This window comes from Achroia grisella, unplaced genomic scaffold (genome assembly GCF_030625045.1).
Source record: "Achroia grisella isolate CSIRO2021 unplaced genomic scaffold, CSIRO_AGI_Agris_v1 utg402, whole genome shotgun sequence".
In the NCBI taxonomy this organism is placed as follows: Eukaryota; Metazoa; Arthropoda; class Insecta; order Lepidoptera; family Pyralidae; genus Achroia; species Achroia grisella.
Genome location: NW_026712841.1, coordinates 1,587,164 through 1,600,356, shown reverse-complemented (window position 1 = coordinate 1,600,356; position 13,193 = coordinate 1,587,164). Strand labels below are relative to the sequence as shown.

The following is a 13,193-nucleotide window of genomic DNA, read 5'->3' as shown; positions in this document are numbered from 1 at the left end:
ATAGTAAAAAACGGTTATTTCAGTATTATAAACAGACACTCCAATTTTATTTATATGTATAGATAAATAATTTCTTTACATATTTAATACGTTTGACGACCTCGGTGGTCTAGCGGTTTAGCACACTGCTTTAAATCTGTTGGTCGCGGGTTCGATTCCTCGCACGGCACTAACATTTGTATTCATGAGTATGATTGTTTGTGCCGGTCTGGGTATTTTCTATGTATAATATGTATATATTTGCAAAAAAATATATCTATGTATTTGTATATTATCTATTACCCATAACACAAGCTTTAGCTAGCTTAATTTGGGTCTAGATGGCGCTGTGTGAATTGTCCTGAGATTATTATTATTATATTATATGTAAACTCTGTATAAGAGCCGGTTAGAAATGTAATAAGAAACGTGGAAAAGTAGAGAATTATTAAAAATATAAACACGTATTTATTCTTCGCCGTATTGACGAGATAATTTTGATTTAATAGTAATTCACAAACTAAAGTGTTATAAACATAATTGCTAATTATTAACTTATAAAAGTTATTACAATCATATGTTATTGTAATTTAACATAGTTATATTAAATTAGATTTCATTATAAATATTCATCATTACAAAAACTAAACCTTATGACATTCTATAGTATTAATATCTTTGATAGGCTAATTGTGTAAGTAATAATATAATCTGCTTTTAGTTCAATGACAACAGTTTCTTATATTATTGATAATATAGGTACTATATACCCAGGTACATTGTAGCTCCAGGCTACATATTTAAGTTATAAGCAGATCAACAGGATCATTTCATATATTTAAGGAATTACAAATTATATCTATAATACATAAAGAATAAATAGAAAGCAATTATAGAAGTCTCTTATTATGAACATTTTCTTTATCTAAAGTAAAATAATAATCACTCTATTACACCACATTACGTGTACACTATCAAAAGCACCAATTTATAAATGTAATTATTCAAATTCATACTATACAGACGAGACTTTTTTTACATTTGGACTAATGAAAGCCTCAACTTCATGCAACGTAATATTGCTTAGGTATGTCCATACAAGTAAGAGAATTTACATAGTATAAAATTAACATGTGATTAAGTTTTAACCAAACATATTAAATATGACAAATAACTTGTTCAACATAAGTTAAACACTCGACTTGTTTTTTTATGCTCAACCAAAATCAGTTTATATTAAAAACATTAATAAAATATATTTTAGCTTCTATTCCGCTACAAACGGACCGGACTTTTGGACGGACTTGATCACCATTAAAACAATTCCACCATTATAAACCTCTGTAGGTGTGAAAGTCATATTATGTCGAGTGAAGGAATCTATTTTTTAGGATCTCTGTAAACACCCATGAAGAGAATAGAGTTGGTGGGACGCTCGTAAATCACGTAAACGAAGGGGAAGTTGGCGACAAAGCGTGTTGGTTCGAGCGGCCGCGAAGAGCGGAAACCAAACAAGGCTGTTGCCGCTGCAGCTACGGTACCTGCAAATACATTCATATATTAATGAATATATAATAAATTTCAATATACAGTGCCCGCAAATTAAAATATAATTAAAACTACTTTCTGAACAGTTTTCTTTCCTCTTTAATATATTTATTTACTGCCTATTGTATTACCATCCATTATCTATTTAAATGGAGAGTAAGACTTTCGTATAAGAGAAAACAGATTATATGTTTATCTTTTCATATACCGAATAAAGTCTAGTATAGTTTATTAGGAATATGAAAAGATAAACATTTTAAATTTGATCATTTTGAAACTAAATAAAATTAATCAGAATAAACGAGCTGTGATCGTTATCGTTTTGGATATTTTAATTCAGGATTTTTTAAAATACATGATGGTATATATTTACACACTTCGATGTACATAATTACTCTGGTTAATTTCATTCATTAAAATATTCTGTCAAAAAATAACTATAGGTTTATAGGCTTAAGGTTGAGATAGTTAAAGACAACATTGATTACATGTTCCAATGACAACACAATGGGATATCCTACAAAGTGCTTATAACTAAACTTCAATACAATAAATAATTAATACAGATGTATGTTACCTTCTTCATCAAGTTGGATTTTTGATTTATGCACAGCGTCGTCAAAAAGAATTCCCTTCTGTTCTGTTAACGTGCTAAAGTCGGCACTCGAGTTGAAAACATCACCCACGCCCAAACCTTCTAAAACCTGAAAAGATTATATAGGTATGTACACAAGGGACCTCCCGAATTTATATTTTATACAAAATATTAATAATACCAATAACTTGATGCTTTTACATTTAAGTACTACGTTTATGCCTATACTAGCTTTTTCCCGCGGCTTCGCTCGCGTTAATTTATCTCCTTAGGGGTGGAATTTATAAAAATCCTTTCTTAGGGGATGCCTACGTCATAGTAGCTTTATGCATGCCAAATTTCAGCCCGATCCGTCCAGTGGTTTGGGCTGTGCGTTGATAGATCACTATGTCAGTCACCTTTGAGTTATATATATTTAGATGTACCTATTTAGGGTACTTAGGATAGATACAGCTTACTGTGTATTTACTTATTCATCCAGATAAATACGTATACCTACAATTTTTTAAAATTATAAAAATGCGTAAAAGTTATCAAGACTCAACAAAGGAGATACGTTTACTCCAAAAATAATTTGTATTATAGGTGTCTGGATATATAAAACATGTTTAGAACATAAATATAAAGAGTTTAGTATGCACCTATAAAACTCTACTTTACTATCTCCATATGCCGCTAAAACTATCTAAATACCTACTTGTCTCAAAATCGTTTGTTGTGACTTATTAGATGAAAATACGGGGTAAGGGTACAGTTACTTACATCTCGTAGTGGGAGGGTTCTTTCCATTGTGAATTTGGGTATCTCAACAATAACTTCGCGTCCCATGTAGCTCTCTTCAACAACAGCAGCCAAACGTTCAAGAGTTAAGTTCGCAATTATATTTGTCACACCTGCAATTTTAATATGTTATATTCAGTTTATTTAAATATAATTTAAAAAGTTTGTATCAAAAATAACAGAGTAAACTCTATGTCAAATTACAACAGATCAGTGTAGAATTGATATAATACAGTATGGTAGTTCATGCATAAAAAAAAAACAGAATTAATAATGATATATTAAATATAATAATATTCTTTCCAAGAAAATCCCTAGAAGATTTATAAATTCAGAGTTTAAAGTAACTTTAGATATAAACATTGTCGAATGAGTATCAAGCTTGTAACCGCTTTTAAATTCAATTCAATTCAAAATATCTTTATTCATGTAGGTCTATTACAGACTATTATGAAATGTCAAACTACCGTCAGTTCGGAATGCTATCGAGATGAGAAGAACTGACACGAAACTCAGCTCGTATTTTTTACAAATAATAGTGGAACATGTTTATAATAATACACAGTCATTAAATTTCAAATTTGGGAGAATAGAGTGACCACCAGCATATGCATTCGCAAAGAACAAAAAAAATTATCAGTGTTCGCAACCTGAACAGACCAGTCCCCACAAGCAGCACCCATTCACGAGTATGACGGATGAGCCAGCCATCATTGCAGGTAAATAGGTATATTTTAATTTACAATTATCTGTATTAGTATCTGTATTCTTTCTAATCTAAAGTACATATAGCTGGCCTATAAAATTTAATTAGGAATAAATCGAAGTTAGGTACGTACCTTCTTTCATAGAGTAAGGAGGAAGTAATATGTACATGCTGATGTCATTTCCTTTGTATGGAAGTTCTAATATCTGGGCACCAAGATCATCGCTCACCGCTGTGAATAATTAACACGAGACAATTAGGAACAATTTGTATTTACAGAGGAACATTGCCAACAATTGTAACGTAATAAACATAAATATCTGTAATGATTTGTGGTGTTTCACTCTAATAACCATACAGTAAGTACAATTAAAATATATAGTATGAAACCCAAGACTGGCTAGCTACAACGCCATGTTGCCCCTTATACGGAAACGTTGCGATTTCAAAGGAATACGGTGTCAGGCCTCGCTCCTGTCATACTATGTAATTTCTTTTTATTACAACTTGTAAATCATTCAAATAATGTTATTTTGATATTATTTATGTTAATAAATATAATGTACCTATGTATATAAAAACTGTAGCTTATATAGTTTTTTTATTTAATGTCATGCAATAATTTCAATAGGCATTAAGCCTACAATATGCTTTAAATGTCACAGATAAATAAAATTATAAATTGCACTTACAATAATGGAAAGTACCCTTCTGTTTCATGAACGGTACTAGAGTTTGACGAGTCTCAGATACAAAGAAAGCTTCCTTCTTGGTCCGTTCAGCGGGAAACTTGGATGCCCAAACGCCTTTGAAATATGCCGCATTCGCTAACACCAACTTAGTGTTTTCTGTTATACCATCTACTGGCAATAAGTCATTGATGTTGTTCTTGGTAACACGAGAAACCCACTCATTGATGTAATCACGCGATACAACAGGATTTTCATGGAAATTCTGTAAACAATAGAAATTTATTAGAATCGTATATACATATAATAAAAATATATTTACGATATGATCGCTGACTCTACCTTAAAGATACATGAGAAAATCTATTATTGGAAAAGTTTGTCAATGTTTATTTGTCTGTGCGTTTATGCGCACTAATTAAGGAAACTTAACCTATTAGAATGTGATTTTGCCCAAAAAATTGTAATAAGATTTACTTAAAAGTTAGCGTTTTTTCAATCAGTTTAAAAATATTTAACTAATGTACATGAGTGCAAAATACGGGCTGTACTAGTATTAATTAAAGTTGAAGTACCTTATAATGTAACGTACTGAAACAATATCATTGATATTCTCTCCATGTCTATAATTTTAGTATTAGATAAGTTGTAATAACTTTTCTATGGTATTATTTTATTTATTTATTTTTATTTATTAGTTAGATTATATTATATTAAATCCTTTTAAACAACGAATAACAGATGCAGAGTTCAAGTTACGAACAATAATAGTAGAGACTTTTACACAAGTATCTAAATTAAAGGTTAATCGACAAATTTTACAAATAGATAGATAAAAGAAAAAAATCTTACAAGTTTCTCCAATTCTTCTCCAAATAGATCAAATAGACATTGGCGTACTTCGAGTTGGTCGTCAAGGTATAATTTGTTGGCACTTATGAACTCGTAGCTATCGCTGTTGTTATTAGTTAACCGGGACCGCTTGTCTATTTTGTAAGCTGTCATCAAGTTTATCTTATCCTGGAATGAAAAAATAATGTGATATAAATATATTGCATTAATTTATTGGGAAGGTATGTAGCTATAGATATGTGTCTTATAAATTTATTATATTTGCTGGAAGGAGATTATTACTATTGGGCATATGAGTTAACTTCCACGCGGTCTCTCTGAAAGCCACCATGATTAACTCCTGGTCAATAATGAATGATTATGAATGTGCTCATTGGGCTAACTGACGTAAGCTACGTCCTTATCCTATTCTCCTCCACTGATACCCCACCGCGAATCTCAATAGCTTAGACGGATAAACATACCATTATCATCCATTAAAATATATGGGTGAATGGGAATGAAATTATTTATTTATTTGCGAAATATTGGTACAGTAGACAAGTTATTACCTAAAAAATATTGATCAGCAATAATTACCATAACAGACAAATTAAAAGAATGCATTCGTTTATGTCAAATATTGACCACTGTAAGAATTATTAAGTTACAACCAATTCTCGCAAATAATCATGTTTAGAATAACAATTAAAATATAACTTACCAGGTGTTCATCTAACTGTAAAGATTGTTTCAACGCATCCTCGGTGTGACCACCGGCGGAGAAGTAAGCCAGGAGCAACGTGTGATACACCGAGAATGGGGAAAAGAAGATATTATCTTCCGGAACTTGCTTATTAATCTCATTGAATAGGTTCAGTGTAAACTCCATCTGCCCTCTGTACAAAGAAGTTCGTGCGGCTGGATCTAGTTTCTTTGAAGAATCATCTTTATAAAAGCATTGACTGTTTACAGTCGCCGCAATTAGTAGGACCGCAGCAAATAACTTGAGCATGTTTTAGCTGTAACAAAATTTAAAAAATCCACATTAAGTAAGTATTTCTATTTACGTTCCAACAGCTCGATAATTGCGTGTCAGTAACTAGTAGACTGTTATAGGTGTAATTCATCTTAAACAAGGACATTTTTATGTAATGGGACTATTTAACGGAAGTTGTTAAAATAATGATTATTCAAAGTAATAGCTTCAATATGTATAACGACAGGTACCTAAATAAGACAGATAAGTACATAATATGTATAGATATAAGTAATAGATATGTACACTAGCCATGAGTGTTAAATATTTTTTTTTAATATCTCACTGACTATAAACTACGAAAAATATCGAAAAATCATTATATGTCAATTGGACATATAATGAACGTATAAAATCAATTTTAAAATTATTTCTTTGTATCTTCAAAAACCTACCTACACAAGAGACAGTTTACGTAATGAAACAAAAATATAAAAGAAAGATAAAATTATAGCTAAATATCGTTAGATGAGATTAAAATACAGATCTTATCCATAATCTATAATGTCATCTATCTGCCTGAAACAGACTTGGCATCACACTTAATGCATTTCACCACAGCTTTCACCGGCTTGAAGGAGGGGCGGAGACAACCGCTTGTTTAGTTTTTGTGCTGTCACTCTTATGGAAATCTCCATACCAATAATAAAGAATATTTTAGCTTTACTAGGAATTATTTACATAAACACCGCTATATGGACTATACATGGCTTTACTAATTTTGTAAACATATTTATTTTAATTAAATATACATGTGAAACAGAGAATGCTCTAACTGCAACGAGTAGTTTAGAGTCTAAATAATAAGTCTAAAAAAGCAAAGATAGTACTGTATACGTGTTTTATTTTGCATTGTTTACCAGACACTATCGATATTTTTATAGAAAAGCCTAACCGACTATTATATTTCCGCTCACAAAGGGTTAACAAATATGACATGATGACAAGAAATTAGACAGAGTCTCTGCCTACACTAGCCCGCGTAATAGCAACCATTCTTATTATCATGACCGAAATATCACTAACTTACTGAGAAGCAGTCAGTGACTATACAGAAATATTTGGGGGAAGGGGATTACTAGTACGTGGTTCCGCCTGGAAACCATCGTAATAAATTCCTGATATATTTGCCACGATGGGCCAACTGACTTAACCACGTGCCCACCTTATTATTCTTCACTTGGTTTCAGCATAAACCGTTAGCGTAAGCGATAATGGAATAGTGCACCCACTATTCCATTATCATTAAAATATAGATATACTTATACATTTATGCATTTTTTACATGAATAGCTGTCAAATGCTGACATGTGTACACAATATATACACTACATATACTTCTAACATATCACTAGTGAATTTAGACATGATTGTAGCAAATGACAGTTCTGATACTGCCCCCATTATTTACCGAGCAATGAGTGTAAGTAGTATGACTGGATTTGTGACCTCGCCAGCCACATCATTTAAATAAACGCATCGAAATTCGTCACGAATGCAGACTCGGCGGTTAACCCTGATTCAATTGAGCACAGTTATACAAAACTCGGCTAAAGTGACCCATCCATCTTAATTTCTAATGATTATACTTACCTACTTTACCCCCCTATAGATAAACAAAAACTCAGTTTAGAATAAATAATTATTATTGACTCTTCAACTTAAGTAGGTAAGTAAAATCAAACATATTAACTAAAAATAATAAGTTAGCTAAAACAGAAAAAGGGCAGGTAGGTACTTAAACTTTGCAAAAAATATTTAAATATGATAAAATCTACTGACAACTTTATCTGTATCAAAATAACTAGTTAGCATAGAATATTAATGGTTATTTAAGTAGCTTGATTATTAATGATTATTTAACTATTTAAATCCTACCTAAAAGTAAAAATTGTACTTGTATTTCTTATGTTATTTCTGGCCATTTCTGGTACTATTCTTAAAAAACAATATAATATAAATACTGGATTTGCCCACGTGTTTAGTCAAAAAACTCAAATGATACCGATACCCTCATTTATAACCCAATAATTTTCATTTTAATATACTGAATCGAAAGAAATTGCAATGAAACCTTCCAAGTATCGTTATCGAATACACAGCGAGTATAAATGTGCCACTCACGGGTTTTATATACCCACGTCATGGGAAAACCCGATCTCTAACCCGATAATGCAACCGGTCGCGATCATTGTCCACAATAAGCCTCATGACCAGGGATGTGAAAAAATAATGGATTATAAAAAAAATCGATTATTATTCTACAAAAATATACTTTTTTAAACTATTTCAATATTAAAAAATATATATATAAATAAATAGATTATTTTAATCAATATTTTCTTGGTAGTTTTTGAAAACAAGATCAAATGGTGACCTAAATAAACAATTATTACGTTTATAGAAAAATAATTAGTTATTAAATAAACATATTTTTATTTATTGACATTTTATTGACAATATGACAACAAAAGTATTTGATTAAGTAATAAACGTTTTATACTGAATGTGACATCCCTACTATCATCTCGTAACGTTCCTCACATAGCGTGGATTTCCCTACGAAACAATATGTCAGAAACTTAACTGGGCTTCGGCGAAAGTAAACACACACGTCATCGCGTTTCATTATTACACAACCGGATCGTAAAACCGTGTCAATATGATGACTGCCTATTATTAGGAAACATATGTAAATCCATAAAAAAATTATGTATTAAATACAAGTAATTTAACAATTTTAGAATCATGTAAAAACTAGAAATTACTCCTATTATTAGTCATTTTCCCGCAATCAACTCATCTAACAATTGAAATAAAAAATAGTTACCTCGATATTAACTTGATAAGTCATTTGTGTTCCCATACTGACCAGAGACCATAATATCTCTGACTAGCCCGTTTTAAAAATATAATATATAGCTATATTTGTAAGTTAATTTAACTGATAGGGACTTAAAACTAATTTCGAGTTAATAATTAAAGTATATATTAAACTTGAAAACTTGAAATATTTTCCAAGTAGTTCCAAGTTATCATAACTTATAAAATATTTCAAGTTATGATAACTTGGAACTACTTGGAAAATATTTCAAAGCTAACTCAGTATTTTAAAAAGCAGTTTGACAAAAACCAAACAAGCGCGAATTATTATGTAGTAATAATCTTTGCTACATTATGTTGACTGCGGATATTATTGTACGGCATTGAAACACGGGATTTCCAGTGGCATTCAATAAATTGGCTGCATCTCTCCTTCGAAACCGGATGCAAGCCGATACAGTGCATGTCATGTACGTGGTGTATCAACTCTATAGATAACAAAAACGTTAACGATTTCTACAAAATTCCTTTATCATAAGAAAATTAGCTAAGTTGCATTGCTTTCTAAGCTTAGTTATTAATAATTAGTATAAAAATGTAATTTATTCTTAATTTATTTTTGATCTTTTGACCTACTTCACGCCTTTTTTCCTAGATGGCGTAGTCAGACTCTGTTTTTGTATGGATGATAATGGATATCATCCGCACTAATGACATACCAGTGCAGGAAGATACGATCTGTATGAAGTTTTTTTTTTTTTTGATGATAATGGAATGTTTCTCCCGCCTGCGCTAACGGTTTACACTGGCGGGGCACCAGCGGAGGATGATAAGATGAACATGAGGTCAGGTCAGTTAGCCCATCGTGACAAATTCACCAGGAATTTATCACGACGGTTTCCAGGGGGAACCGCGTGGAGTTCAACCTGACATGGTACATTGCTAGTGATGGGGTCATGAGTTCACATTACTAACAATCCCCTTCCCCCCTTCAGTATGAAGTTAGGTCAGTTGACCCATTTTGGCGAAGCCGCCAGGTGTATTTTTTAATTAATGATAGTGAAATAGATGAAGGAAATAATAAGGAAAAATGTGGTGTGTACAATGTCACAGTAATAACTGTATTTAATAATAGATATCCCATCTGCAGAAATATTCATTATAATGCACAAAATTAACAATAGAATACATATATATGGGATTGTAATAATATTTAAACATTGTTTTCGTACAAGGTAGCAATTGGGTATTCGTCAGAAATACCGAGGCCATTTAAATTTCGTGGTAATTTAAGAAACAAAGCAATATTTTAAGTTTAACCTCTATTTCGTTCCTGTAAGGCACATAACACCTGTTGTAAGAACAGTTTAAAAGGCATATAGTACGTAATGTTTGCGTCACTTGGTGCACCTTGACTCACTTGGTGCTCGATGTAGCTAGAATATCAATGTAGGTAAATAGTATAGAAATTAAATGTGCAGTTTATGCATAAAATTTTCTTTTTAAATGCAAGAATGAATTTTTTCTCCGCTTAATATTTATTCATTTGTAGCCTTTTATGGAACCGACGATAATAAATATTGATTATTATCAAATAAGTACACCTTTTTTGTCATTCACTACTCTGATTTATGATCTCACTTGCTGTGTAACTAAATAAGACTAGTGATTTTTTTATGGATGAATACGGAGTTGTGCTTTTGCCTCTACTAACGGTTCACGCTGGCAGGTCACTATTGGAGGACAAAATGAGCATGATGTCAGGTCAGTTAGCCCAACTTGACAAATGCCAATTTACCATGACGTTAACGCACGTTCCTTCCATTATCAACCATAAAAAAACTCAAACATATAAATTTACTAATTAAATTGCTGTAGTTTAAACAATCAGCTAGTAGTTATATGAAAAAAAATAATTTGTGGTGTGTTTTTTTATTAACTTCATACGCATAATACTTTGTAAGAAAAGAACTTAGTATAGTAATGAATTTTAACTACAATAAACTATAACTATAGTTGTATATGATTTGATCTGAAGTCACAACTAGATAGACGCTTTGACCCAATTTTTTTACCTTACAGTATCCTTGCGTGGGGAAGTATAAAACGACTAAGTACAGTTAATTTCTAAGTAGGTACGATTGGTACACAAAAATAATAAAGTAGACAATGTTGCACCTAGTTAATACCGCGTACAAATATAAAGGTAACCTGATGGCCGATAAATCAGGTGAGTAGGTGTAAGCACCTTTCAGTTAGCTAATGCTGTAGGAAGAATTAATTTATATAATCGAAACTTAAATTCGTAATATACAAACAGAATTTTGGATTTTAAAATTAAACTGTGCTTTTAAATGAAAATGTACATAATAAATTGCACTAAGTATCTTATCAATTGTAGAAATTTAAAGTATACATACTTATATCAAAGGTAATTAATTACATATATTATTAGTCAAGTTTTTTTAGAAAACTAGGTATATCGATAAATGCGTAGTGCATCGAATTACAATGGTATGGATATTTGAGTTCACTATACAGTTGCGAAAATTCGTCATAGTAAATTAGAAAGCGTGCATGATAGCTGGTACCGGTCACACGCGACGCAGCGCGACGCGACGCGACGCGACAATGGTGTGCGTTTTTACACATCATACAACATTTTGTTCCATAGTAAACCATTTTAGTTTGGCTATAATATGTTGAAATTAACATATAAATATAATGTCAATATACGTCACAGAAATCCAGTCTATACCTTTCATATTAGCTTCCATTCTTTAAAAAATATCCATCGTATGTTTTGATATAACATTAACAGTAAATTTGTTTATCAACACAATGTTTTGTTTGGATATTGAACCTGTTATTTGCCATTACAACACGCATAGCATCAACATTGGTTCACGGTATTGCTTGTACGAGAAGTACATAGGCAGTTAACACTAAATTGACTATCTATGATTATAAACTGATTTAATATCGCCAATTATGTAAAAGCATGTAATAAGTGTAAACATTTATAAAGTTTATATAATTTAACATCAACTTACCACCTGCTGACCTTAGTTATGCACACAAATAAAATATATATTATCTGTTGTCTTTTAATTTTAATGCTAAAACGAACTTAAACGCGATTATGATTCAACATCACGTCGACAACATGAAATTAATAAAAATACAAGGATATTGTCAATTATTTACAGATTTAAATGCTGTACAAAAGCGGCACACAGCGTATCGTTATAACGAGATTCAGAGACGGACTGAGTCAATGAGAGCCGATTGCTATCCTCTTTTATGTCAGTACAGTATACTGGTATGCGTTAGCGCACCAACTGGTATGGCAGAAGGAGGTAAATTAAAAAATATACACACATAGTTACATACTTTTTATTTACTCGCCCACACAATACGCGGCCGAATTAAAAGCGTGTTAACTGAGATAGAATCTTAAAATAATTCATTATAATAACGTTCACCGTTCAAATAATTTATTTGGTCGCATAACTGTTGGTACGAATTCAGGTACGTACCTATGTAGGTGTTGTCGTTATTTTTTTTATAAAAATTAAGTGACAAATAGAATTTAGTTTGCCCGGTTGTAAACAGATACTTTTATTTTTATTAACTATTCCCATAAATTATTAAACGTATTAAATTCTTAAATACAGTCATGCCTAGCTGAGGGCAGTTTTTGCTTATTCAAAGGACTGCAATAACAATCTACCTCATTGTAGCGCTCAGGTAAGAAAGGTCGCATATTATATATATGCAGATTGGTATACCAACCCTTGAGAATTGACTTCAGTGTAGGAACAAAGTAAGCGACAATGGATTACTGGCCACAGTAAAGGCATGAGAAGCTAATCATAAACTTAATTAAATTAACCCGATACTATTTTATAAAGAGTTCGCATAATAATTTGACACACTTAGCTCCACGTGATGGGTCACAAGTTTTTACTGTGTAAATTTTAGATTTTTCCCAACCAAAACCAATGTATACAACAGTAGGTAGAAGGAGGAAAGATAATTATGTAGCTTCGCGTAACGTACACACCAAAAATACTTATAAGAACATCTTTATTAAAGTCGCTTGAGTAGCAGAGATGTGTAAAATAGTTTATAAAATGTATTTAAATACAAAATTGAAACACTTAAATTTTTCATAGACGGGTAAAAATATATCATCATATC

The 13,193-nt window shown here is 31.5% G+C and overlaps 1 protein-coding gene across 1 annotated transcript; it reads right to left on the bottom strand.

The window, feature by feature from the left end:
* Positions 1-485: 485 nt before the first annotated feature.
* On the bottom strand, positions 486-12,274 carry LOC131844247 (serine protease inhibitor 88Ea-like). The gene is made up of 8 exons (XM_059193079.1): positions 12,044-12,274; positions 5,853-6,150; positions 5,150-5,317; positions 4,301-4,562; positions 3,742-3,840; positions 2,885-3,015; positions 2,105-2,231; positions 486-1,520 (listed from the first exon to the last, which is right to left on the bottom strand). The coding sequence occupies exons 2-8, from the start codon at positions 6,141-6,143 to the stop codon at positions 1,360-1,362; spliced, it is 1,239 nt and encodes a 412-aa protein (XP_059049062.1). The 5' UTR covers positions 6,144-6,150; positions 12,044-12,274; the 3' UTR covers positions 486-1,359.
* Between the last annotated feature and the right edge of the window lie 919 nt (positions 12,275-13,193).